Genomic DNA, 12,683 nt, shown 5'->3' with positions numbered 1-12,683 from the left:
ATATATATATCTATATCTATATCTATATATATATATATTCTGTGATTAAAATAAGCAGGCAAAATTATGTTTGGCAAAACCTAATAATTATTGAACAAGAGGATGTACTGTACAGCTGTGATCTCAAATACAGCAGTGCTAATGACCTCTGCTTTTTTCACTGTGATATACTGTAGGGGGATCAATATTTATTATTAACGGCATGTTATGAGGCAGCCTGAGAGCCAATGGAATGAGGCAAAATGATGGGGAGGGTTCAGCTTTCAGACCAAAAACAGCTGTTCTAACCAGAACACCAAACAAGGCAACCCTTCAGGCCAATTATCAGATTGCACAAAGTAGGCCTACAAAGGCCTATCAGCTGCAAACCAGCCTCATCCATGGGTCATTGCAGTTCTAGCCCGACCAAATGATATGTAAATGAGCCTTATATGATAATATGATTTAACTAGACAAGTGTTAAAATGTGTACCCAAGGAGGGGCAAGAAAAGGGCTGCTGACTTGTGAGTCAAATGAGTGAGCAAGCAATGCTGGCTTGTGTATGGACAACACTGAAAATAAAAAGAAATATGTACTATATGAGTAACACAATTCTCTTTTGATCTTGTTCAGGCTGTTTTGAGTGTCAGTGACACTGCACATGCTTAGCAAACTCAAAGAAGCTGCCTTAAAGCTTTGTGGTTATTGAAAATCATCAAAACATTAGCAGAAAGTGATGTTACAGCTGTCATAGAAGCTGATGCTACAGGCTGATCTAACTTGGCAGTTACTTATATAAATAATTGCAATACCTGTTAAAGACGTAATGTATTTAAGTGCAATCCCTCTGATTGTCGTTAGACCAATCACATGAATTATAAATTATAAAGTGCAGTGAAAAAAATTATAAAGTTAATAAAAATTAAACGATTAAAGTTGATTGAAGATAAAAGTGCAGTGCAATGAAAGCACTGCACTAAGATTAAGTGGATTCAAAACGCCAACACGCTTTGTCAAGGCGCAATGGATGAGTCCCCTAGAACGCGTGATTTAAATCACTTCCGTGTTGTACGTCATTAGGTAAAGTATCGCGAGGCTTGATTCCGCACTCGTACCGGCTCCTTCCTAGAGTGTCTAGCTATCGCGAAAACTTGCAGCAGACAGATCTTGTTTATATGTTGCCATGCACAAATCTCCACTGCTAAAGGCATTCTTTAGTTGGTAGAGAAGCTCAACTTAAAAAGTGTATTTTAGCCTTATTCTTCTTGAACTTTCCTCCTCCCAGTCTTGCAGTGTTTTTTCTGTTTTTCTTTTGTTGCAAAGTCTCCAGTGTGTATACTACCCCCACCCAGGGAAGCCAGGAGTGTGGCCAAAAAAATACCTGAATTTACTTTGAGGTGAGCGACATCAAAAGAACAACAAGTTTCTTTTTTAAAAAAGTTTAGGGGAAAAAAAAAAGAGACAAAAAAAACACTACGAATACGGTAGGCAAGGCCACTTGATTCTTTGTACCGTTTTATAAAATTGTATTTTAGCAATTAGAAGAACTCACAGCTTTTCGTTTAAGAATGCAGTCCAGTCTCCATCTGTTTCCTTCCACAACAGGACGCTTGAGAAAGATTTCTGGACTCAACCTTGAGACACAACAATGGGACAAGCACTGAATACATAAGCAAGAGAGCTGTCAAATACTAACATACAATTTCAGTTTTTAACCGAATGATTACGTTTCTTGAAGAAACAGAAATAAAATTACTGTTACAATTCATCTATAACTCCCATCATATTAATCCTAGCAATAAATCATGTTTCTTTTATCTACCTTCTGCTCCTTCTCCAGTTACATTTTATTTCTGACCGAAATAAAACACAGAAAGAAACCTTCACCCGATTACAGAAAAACTGAGATGGAAATGGATTTTATTTGACAGGTAACTGCCTACTTACAAAAAGGATTATTGCATGTGTGTGTGAGCAAGCATTGCACTGTAAGCTCCACTGGGGCAGAGTCTTATGTGAATGAAGTGTAATCTCTGTAAAGCACGTCAACACTCAATACATAGAAAGTAATAATATGGTAGGAGAGAAAAAGTAAAATATTCAGTGCAGTATAATTTTTATTATATTTTTTTTTAGGAATAATGTCCTGAAGCCAAAATATAATTACATTTTTTATGTCCTTCCCTGTTTAAAAAACAAAAAAAACCCCAAATGTAAAATGTTGGAAAAGTTGAGCCCAGGCCATACGTGATGCATTTGACAAAAAGCTCTCTATTTACATCTGTCATTAGAAACTTAACCACAACGATGTGGGAAAGTTATTTCAGTGCAAATAAAATGCAATATTTTTCATATACACAAACAAAACACCAATGGCACATCCGACGCTGTGAAACCAGTTGTGGGTTATTCATTTAGCTCATAATAGTGACAACATTTTGGGCCTATACAAGACCAAAGGGTTAATTAAAAATAGGTCTCCCTTGCACATACTGTGCTATGCACTTTGTGCCAGTTATGTTATCTGTTACAAGGTACTGAGCCCAGCACTTTGAAGCAAGGACACAAAATACTTAGTTCTTAAACCAACCAAATGTCAAATACACCATCTTAAACCAACCAAATGTCAAATACACCAATCATAAAAATGATGAAGGATTCGGTGTCTTTCTCAATTTAAAAATGACCCATTAAGTGTATCACAAGTTGTTATTTCTGGGGCATGTTGCTTTTACTTTTTTTTCACCCAATTAGTGAAACTGCCAGAGCACATATTTGAATGGACCACCTTAAAGCATTTTTGGACACAGGTCCTTTCAATCAAGGACACAAGCAATTGTTTTTAAACCCATAATGTCAAAATAAGTATAATAGTATAATAAGTATAATACAAACCACCAATCTGTGATGAAAATTTCTTCTTTTGCTGCTTCCATTGCATCAGCCACATCATTGAAATACAATTTAGCATTGACATACCTACAGTGAACCAGAGGAAACAGTTAAAAAATAAACTATAGGACAACAGAGTTTTATAAATAACAGCATTTTTCCCCATATCTCAAAGCATAGCTAGGATAAGTGCCCATTTTATATGAATTCTTGATCCTATCACAGTGCATGTTTCCCTAATTTTTTTGTTTCCTTGTCTAAGCTTACATTGAAAGTCCAATACCATCATGTGACTTACAATATTAAATACCAATTAGCTCTTGGCAGCAACAATAATGCAAATTGAGCCCATAAATCCCAGGTCAATGAGCTGTTTCAAGTTTATTTTTTAATACCAAAAGTAAGGAATTATGTGATTATAATACACAAAAGCCATGAATATCCTGTAAATGATATCCTTATAAACGGTGAGTAGTGATGTCATCAGTTATAAACGGTGAGTAGTGATGTAATTTCTGTCACATGACTAACTAAAATTTGTGTATTATAATTAATAAAGTACCCCCAGTTGTAAAATATGAGGATATTATAAGTTACCTCGGAGTTCCATGACCTGTATAAAAACACTCGGCCTTCGGCCTCGTGTTTTTATATGGTCATGAAACTCCTCGGTAACTTATAATATCCCTATATTTTACAAGAGGGGGTACTTTATTCACTATATTATTCCTAAGAAATCTGCTACTGAGCTAATACAACTGAAAGTCACTCATTAAATGAGAAACTCACCATTAAATTTACTTTTTGTATATTGATGGACCTGATCTGAGCAACTGTTTGATGGCCCTCATTTCTGTTTTGCATAATTTTGTATTCATCCTCAGCTGCTCAAAATGCTATCTGGTTGTTGAGGGTCACTAAATCTTGCAAATATAAAATAGACAAGCTGTTGGTTTTCAATTTATGGTTATTCTTTTTTAACTGTTTATCTTTCTGTTTACCCATTTCCTATTCGGACTTCCTGTTGCTAAAGACCTAACATCTAGAACATCTCACTAAATTCCATTGTGAAATACCCTGTCAAGTATAATACTAGGATCAACAAAAAACGGTCAAAGGAAAATCACAGAAAAAGCTAGATCATGAGTATTGCCCAAACTTTCTGCCCAGCAGCTGTTGTTGAACAATTGATTTTAGCACCAGCAGCACAAGGACATTGAAGAAAGCCATTGTAGATTGAAAACAGCTATGGGGCAAAAAAATTATTATTTAAGTACTAATTTTTGTTTTGTTTTTACCCCTGTCCCACCTCCCTCCTGGAATCAGAACTTCATAACTTCTTCCTAACTAAACACTAAGGGGCTGATTCACTAAGCTCGAGTGAAGGATTCGAATGAAAAATTTTTTGGGTACTTCGACCATCGAATTGGTTAAATTCGTTCGAAGTCGAACGAAATCGAACGAATCAAACGAAAAATCGTTCGACTATTCGACCATTCGATAGTCGAAGTACTTCCCCTTTAAAAAAAACTTCGACCCCCTACTTCGGCAGCTAAAAGCTACCGAAGTCAATGTTAGCCTATGGGGAAGGTCCCCATAGGCTTGCCTGTGATTTTTTGATCGAAGGATTTTCCTTCGATCGTTGGATTAAAATCCTTCGAATCGTTCGATTCGAAGGATTTAATCGTTCGATCGGACGGAAAATCCTTCGATCGATCGCAGGATCAGCGCTAAATCCTTCGACTTCGATATTCGAAGTCGAAGGATTTCAATCCGAGGGTCGAATTTCGAAGTATTTTTAACTTCGAAATTCGACCCTTAGTGAATCGGCCCCTTAGGGTCAAGTGTAAAAGAAAAGTACTTTTTTTAATGTGCATGAAATAAAAACTATATTTTATGGAGGCTCTGTTAATCTGGTAGATTGCTCCTTACTGTTGTGCTCTTTGGAACATTTCTTCTACTGTTAGATCTTGGGGCACGTACCATTTTGAAAGTGTGTTATTTTGAATGGCTGCATAGGAACCAAATCTGTGATCAGTAAGGAAATTTTTTCCATTTTTTCTTACAAATTCTTCAATTGCCTGACCCCACCAACGGGCATGTCTGTAGCTGTTACATTTCAATATCAAGCTCCTAAAAAAGTGAAATAAAAAAAATCAGCATTTGGCACTGAACAATTACATATTTGTTTATTCTTATTTAGGGCCGTTTTACAAGGGATGTATTTGCAACTGATGTACTTAATTTAAATGGAGCAAACTGTTCTTAAAGCGATATGACATGTTCCTATAAAAATCATAGGAATGTGTCAGTATCAAGCAGGTGCTGCACCTGGAATAGTTCCCCTCAAAGCCGCCGCCAGCCCCACAAACCTGCGTCAACCCGGCCCTCCGACACTGCTAAATGATCTTCTGTGCTGTTTCAGTGACGCTGGTCTGGGCCGGTGCGATCTTTCCATAGGCTAATTACAAATGAAAACATGACTTCAGCCTATGGAAGGATCGCTCCTCCCCCAGCCCAGCATCACTGAAGCAACCAGGGTCGGACTGGGGGGCCCGGGACTGACCCTCTGCAGCACCGGCACGCCGCGTGTGTGCGCATGCACAAAATGTTTTTGCCGCAACCACCCAAAGAGAGGGAAGCCTTTGTATCACAGATGTGGGTGCGGATCTGGGCTGGCGGGGCCCACAGGTTTTTTCTCGGTGTCCCACCAGCCCAGTCCGACCCTGGAAGCAACGCAGAAGATCCATTAGGAGTGTCAGAGGGTCGGCTGCACAAGGGTTCAAGGGGCTGGGAGTGGCTTTGAGTGGGACTTTGAGGGGAACTATTCCAGGTGAAGCACCTACTTGATACGGACACGTTCCTATAAAAATCAGTATCAATTTAAGTTTGCCTCTGTTTTGTCTTGTATGACCATGAAACAAATGTAAATTTGTCAGTTTGCATTGCTTTTGTGTTTGTTGCTACTTTATTATAATGCCTTTACTCCATTTGTACTGCTAAAGGATCCAAAAAGGAAGAGATACAAATAATAAAATAGAAAATTGCATCTCAGAAACAGTACAGCCATGTCAGCTACAGAAGGCTGCTACAGCTATATACAGTATCACTGCTGATTTATTTAGCTTAGCGAGATGAAGGATGCAATAAGTGCAGACTTTTCTTTAGGTATAATAACACAGAGTAACTAATTCAAAGGCAGCATTTACAAGTCAGTTCTATAAAGCAAACTAATTGGTTGCCAAGGTAACTAGGCTTGGATGAAACTTTGTGCTTATTTCTGAATTATACAATGAAAATGGAAAAATGTGCATTTTATTGTATTATCTTATTACACAAGACTTTGTGTAGGGATAGTGGGATTCCATCAGAAACCTCTACAAAGGTCAACATGCAAATAAACAGAATACGAGAAAGAGAAATTTAATATTAACACAAAACACTGCACTCAAAACCATTTAAAAATTAAATGTAGCACTATTTAAAACTTTTTAACGAATCTGAAATTATTTTACAGTTTTTCTGGCCCCTTTATACTAAAGTCAGATTCTGTCATCAACTACATACACTAAGCTGGGGTGCCAAACGGTTATTTTATAGTAACACAAAGCACCGATTCATTCTGGTAAACCATACCCATGTCAAATCTTTACCCAGCACCCATGCCAACGGATATGAACATGCTATTTTAACATAAACATGTTATTTTAACATGTATTGATAATCCTGTTTGACCTACGGAGGATCTGGCTAAATACTGGGCTCAATACTAGAAAAAACTGGGATTCTTGAAATCAAAAAAGGTTTAAAACCTCTGTTGTAGAATATCCCAGAGCACATTTTCAGGGAATCAATAATCCAGCCAAAAGTTGCCATAACTTTGAACTCACCTTGAAAGATTGTCAATTCGTAAACCATATTTGGTCTCAGCCTCTTTTTCGCCAATCTTTATGGTAAATTCCTTATCAACCAGTAAAACAAAACAAATAGCCCCAGTGTCTAACTTCATGTAAAGAAGAAATGAATCTTTTACAACCAACCACCTGGTCAGACAAGAAGACACATCTGTTATTATGCAAAGGATGTACAAATATTATAATAATTTATGCTGCTATGACATTATTAACTTTAACTGGAATTACCCCTAACTTTTGGCACCTCCACGTTAACTAGATTTTCCTTCACCTTAAAAATGTACTCTACATGGGAGATGCCGTTTATACACACCTACCTACTAAAAATGATTAGAGAATATTAAGGTTGTTTTTCACTTTTAGTTTAAGTGTTTTCAGTACACCAGAAATAGAGCCTTTTCCAGTGCCCTTCTATTATTTATTTTTGACTTTTTCTAAAATTGAAGTTAAAAGTTTAAAGTCTGGCAGCTCAGTTACTTGGTGGATGAACTGTTGCAGTTGATATATTTGTCAACAACATACTAATGTATCAATTCTAACAGTTTCCTTAAAGGAACAATAACAACAAAAAATGGAATTGTAATTAATGTTATATGTTGTGTGTGTTTATTTCAGAAAGACTGCTATAGTTTATATAAACAAGCTGCTGTGTAGCCATGGGGGCAGCCAGTCAATGTACAGGTTTACATAACAGAAAACAGATTAGCCTTGTATAAAGCGATTGTATTGTATGGCAAAGTGCATCTATTATCTGCTTCACAACCTGTGCCTTTTCTCCTTTTTTCAGCTTGAATGGCCCCATGGATACAAAAACAGCTTGTTTATGTACTATAGCACTATAGTATTCTTTCTGAAGCAAACACAAACCTTTTACCAACATAGGTAAATTGTATATGATGTATTAATTGCTTTAAAACACTTTATTTTTTGTTGTTACTGTTCCTTTAAATGAAACTCGGGACCAAAGATAAGAAACTTTATTCAGTTTATCAAATTAAAACAGTTTAAACAGTCAATTCAGAAAAGCCTTTATTTCTGGTGTACTATGCACCTAATAGTACAAAAACATTAATCAAAATAACATCACAATGTGGATCATGCAGTACCTTTTTGACCATCGATAGCAAACACTGCCTTGTCCACAACAGTTTAGACCAGGTATTCTGTAGCCACCAGATCTCTTCATTATTGTTCCTTCACTACAAAAAAAAAACTGATTATTGAGATTGGAACTCGTGTTAGATTGATGACACAAATAAGATCATGTGCAACAACAAAATCTGAAAACTGACAACATTCATAAATTAGGCCAGCTGTGGTCTGAATATTTATTGCAAAATAGGGTTCAGACTCAGTTCTGTATTCAAGCAAATCTCAATATACTACAATTGCGGATTTGCAAAATCCTTGCAAAGGTTGCCATACACTCTCAGACCTGCTTGTTTAGTAACATAGTAAGTGAGGTTGAAAAAAAGACACACGTCCATCAAGTTCAACCTTTGAACTCTTATTTTAACCTGCCTAACTGCCAGTTGATCCAGAGGAAGGCAAAAAACCCCATCTTAAGCCTCTCCAATTTGCCTCAGAGGGGGGAAAAATGTTGCCCCCATTTTCCCTTCCTTTGCCCACTACCTCACGCCTAGTTTAAAATCTTCTCCAACCCTTTAGCTATCTTCTCTCCCAAAAACAGCTGCACCATCATCATTGAGGTGCAGCCCATCCCTAGCAAAGAGCCTGTAGCTGACTGAGAAATCAGCCCAGTTCTCCAAAAACCCAAAACCTCCCACCCTACACCAATCTCTCAGCCACAAATTTAATCTCCCTAAACTCCCGCTGTGTTCTTAGCATTGCTAGCGGAACAGGTAATATCTCTGAGAAAATTACCTTGGAAGTCCTCACCCTCAACTCTACTCCTGGTTTTTTAAAATCGTTCTTGAGGACTTTACAACCTCCTCTAACTTTGTCATTGGTACCGATATGTAACGAGACCATTGGGTCTTCCCCATCCCTTCCCAATAATCTGTCCACTCATTCCTTTGGCAAATGAGCTGATCACTGTGCATATTGGCCACCCAGTTCATGGACCAAGTTGGCCTGATCCAATCATGTGCCCAGGAGCCAATAACTGGATCAAAGCTTACAAAGACCTATTGGACGAGGACTGCATCACTGCACGGCCCTCAAGACAAAGGCCGTAGCTTTTATCAGCCTGTGTATGGCCAGATTTAATAAGAAACGTGATTTCTTGTACCAAATCTGCTATGAAATTACAAAAACGGACCCCAGAACAGTATAAAAAACAGTATTACTTTGTCTCATTTTATGATCACACCGTATTTTTTCTTTAAGCAATAGTGACATAGTGATGGAGCGAGGAGGAAGCAAAATATTTCCAGTAAGACTTACCTGCCCTTTGGTCCAAGATCGTGAATGAAAGACAGCTGACTTACATCAATAAATTCTCTCTATAAAAAATTAAAAAAAAAAAAAACCTTAATAGACCTTAAAGCATCTTTTGTTTTCTGTTAAACCTTATATTTTCCAATCTCTGTTTACAGCAGTTTAGTACAGGTATGGGATCCATTATCTGGAAACCTGTTATCCAGAAAGCTCTGAATTAATGGATAAGCCACATCCCATAGACATCCCATTTTATTCAAACAATCCAAAATTTTAAAGAGGATTTAATTTTTCTCTGTAATAAAACAGTACCTTGTACTTGATCCCAACTAAGATGTAACTAATCATTATTGAAATCAAAACCAGCCTACTGGGTATATTTGATTTTGTAGTAGACTTAAGGTATAAAGATCCAAATTACAGAAAGATCCCTTATTCGGAAAACCCCAGGTCCCGAGCATTCTGGATAACAAGTCCTATTCCTGTAGTACAAATAATTTTTTCAACTTACGTTATATATCAGTAAGCAGTAATTATTTCAGTTAACATTTTATCAATGAAGAATGAACCAGAGAAATAGGGTAAGCAGGGGTAGGGGCAGGAGGGAGGTGGCTGAACACTTTTTGCTTTTAGTAAATAGATATTTTTCACAAAACCCGTCTCTCAAATGTTTAGTTACATAGCATTGCTAACATTTGATTTACCTTTTTCCTTTTAAAAATGTTGATATGTTTTTGATTGCATAACCAAATACATGTGATTCTGCCTCATTCCAGTTATAGGTTGTCAGTATGCCTGTAGTGAGTGGCCATTATGCATTATCCAAATCATCATAAAAAAGGCATGCTATAATATGCTTTTCCTTGTTTCCTCATCTTCCTATTTGTGTCAGCCAAACATTTATCTGCCAGCATAATAAGTGTACTAAGGGCAGTGTAATATCCCAGTCTTTTTGTTGCTGGGATAAATACTCTAGTGGAGAAAAGGCATCCACTCCCATCCACCATGTTTATACACTTACAGGAATGGAGTCAACCTGTCAGTGCACATAGGGGCTGATTTCAGTGTGCAGAAAACACACACAAATCTGGTGGGCATACAAACTCAATGCAGATAGCCACCTTGCCAATATATATAATATATATCTTGATAAAGATCCCTCTGGGGATCGAAACTTCGATCAATAAAATAAGTATTGTTGAAGAAAAATCGTGGTGTGCGTCAGCATTTTCGAATGAATATACAACTATCCTGTTCAGCACCCAGGTAATTGGTACTACAGTGTGTGCCCAAGTCTTTGCACACATATACATATATATATATATATATATATATATATATATATATATATATATATATATATATATATATATATATATATATATATAGATATATAGAATGGTGGAAGTTTTAGTTCAATAAAAGCTAGAGGGCTGGATGTAAGTGTATATATGGCTAGCACAAGATATAAAACGGACCATGCCATGTGCAAATGCAGAGAATAAATCAGGACTTACAGTTGCATGGTAATTTCTGTACATGGGCATTTTTAATAATGCAGATAGGTAATCTTCCAACTGTTTCTGTAAATGAGAAAAGACGTTACCCCAGAACACAATACATCTGTTCAGTAAAAAAGGTCATGGTAAATTCATTCATGCAAAAATGTAAGTCCCAAATGAAAACTCCAGTTCTAGCCATTCCCTCTGGTTTTTATATTTTGATAGGTGTATCACTACTTAATAAAATAGCTAGAAAGCAAAAGAATATAGATAGGGAAAACCACCACTGGTTTTGTATAATAAAAATAACTAAAAATGTAAACAAAATGTAACAATGTTTGGCTTCCCTGGCTTTTATTAAATGACAAAGAACAATGTAAAAACAATGTATCCACAGGTGGGTTCCTTTTCCCACTTAACCTCCCATAACACACATCCCCTCCAATTAGAGTGCTAATTCAACATTTTTTCTCTTTCCTTTCCTCCTCTCTTCTCCACCATCCATCTGCTATTGTCGTTCATTTTTTCCTAACTTGAAAAACTGTGTATATTACTAGTGTTCAGCATCACTTTATTTGCTCCTGGATAGTTTTTCTGAATTTGTATCTAAATAAATGAATTATTTTAGGGGTTAATAAAAAAAATACTTTAAAGCACATATACTGTATCTGACAGGGGTTTTAACAGCTATATCTGGAATACATAATGACCCCAACAAATTGAATTTGCTATTTTGTCCACCACCCTGGCTATTCAAGTAAATGTCAAGTTTATTTAGACTATATTTCTAAGATGGGCCTTTGTTAGACACTGGTGGAAAGAGATCTTAAATGCCAGACAGGGCAATTAGTTACCCCAGCTGAAGTCCAAGGGATTTTCAAAAACTTAGGTCCACACATATGAATCCTTAAATTGGTGGAATGCACCAAGGCAACTAACCACCTACTGTACACATTCATCCGGTGTTCCAGTTCAGAAAACACTGTATACCAGGAAGAATACTGTATAGTATGCCTGCATTAGCACAGCACATATGCAAATGAGAATGGAGAAACACCCTAAGAGACTAGCTTACCTGCAAACGTGTGTGATACTTACTAAATCGTGTGTGCACTACAAGTTTTGGGTTTCTAAACTTTGTCAAGAGAAGAGCACTTCAAGGTATACACACAATTCTGCTGTTCAGACATTTCTCAAATTTCTGTGTATACTATTTACACTTCTCAGTGGGGCTTTAGACTTCGCTCCAAGTAATGTATACATAGATTCTCATCTAGCATCCCCCAGTCCTCGTTCAAAGGCTCTCTCTTTAAAGAATTCCATTTAGATCTAATCTACCACAGGGCTTGGTGTTCACCGGTGCATTCCCTTTCCCAGACTTCTGGCATCATCCATCATCTTCCTCAATGTTCATTTACCAGATTATTTTAAATATCAGGCACACTTCTAATAAATGCAAGTGATCAGAAAGCAGTAACTGTATTTAAATTAAAATGTAATAAACACAGCCTAAGTAAACTTTCTTAGAGGTGTTTCGTGTAATCTGGTCTTCTTACCAGGGAAGTTCCAAAAGAACAAACATGAAAATTGCTCATTTAATATACCACGGACATTCCTATCCTAAGGAAAATGCAACTACCCCACACATGCTTAAAAAAAGATTAGTCTTTAGGCATTAAAAGGAGACTTCCAACCACAAGGGAAGGCTTCATCCCTATTTCCCTAAATTATTTTCTCCTAGTTTTCCTGTGGTCAGACGTATCATTACATTAATTCTAACTTTCCATGAAGACGCAGTCTTGCTTTTGTTTTGCTCTTGGAGGTCTTTATTATTCCAGAAAGTGCCCATCAGTCATAGCTTCCTCTGCTTTTCAACTTTTCCTACAGTCAGGCTATCCAACATACTACATCTCAAGTCCAGTCAAACAATAGTTTACTAATGACTATGAAAACATGTTTCAATGGCAACTGTCTAATTAGTAAATACTTTTTTTT

General features: G+C 36.8%; 1 protein-coding gene across 3 annotated transcripts in view; it reads right to left on the bottom strand.

Annotated features, from left to right (window-relative positions):
• pld1.S (phospholipase D1 S homeolog) overlaps positions 1-12,683 on the bottom strand; it is a 110,234-nt gene that overhangs the window by 31,923 nt on the left and 65,628 nt on the right. For all 3 annotated transcript variants that reach the window (XM_041564873.1, XM_018265701.2, XM_018265700.2), the window contains 7 exons: positions 10,704-10,769; positions 9,193-9,251; positions 7,893-7,985; positions 6,763-6,915; positions 4,856-5,005; positions 2,876-2,959; positions 1,533-1,614 (listed from right to left, as the gene is read on the bottom strand). In XM_041564873.1, coding sequence (XP_041420807.1) covers positions 1,533-1,614; positions 2,876-2,959; positions 4,856-5,005; positions 6,763-6,915; positions 7,893-7,985; positions 9,193-9,251; positions 10,704-10,769 — 687 coding nt within the window. The remainder of the gene's footprint in view (positions 1-1,532; positions 1,615-2,875; positions 2,960-4,855; positions 5,006-6,762; positions 6,916-7,892; positions 7,986-9,192; positions 9,252-10,703; positions 10,770-12,683) is intronic.

This window comes from Xenopus laevis, chromosome 5S (genome assembly GCF_017654675.1).
Source record: "Xenopus laevis strain J_2021 chromosome 5S, Xenopus_laevis_v10.1, whole genome shotgun sequence".
NCBI lineage: Eukaryota > Metazoa > Chordata > Amphibia > Anura > Pipidae > Xenopus > Xenopus laevis.
The sequence above is the reverse complement of the archived record's forward strand: the minus strand, read 5'-3'. Positions and strand labels throughout refer to the sequence as shown.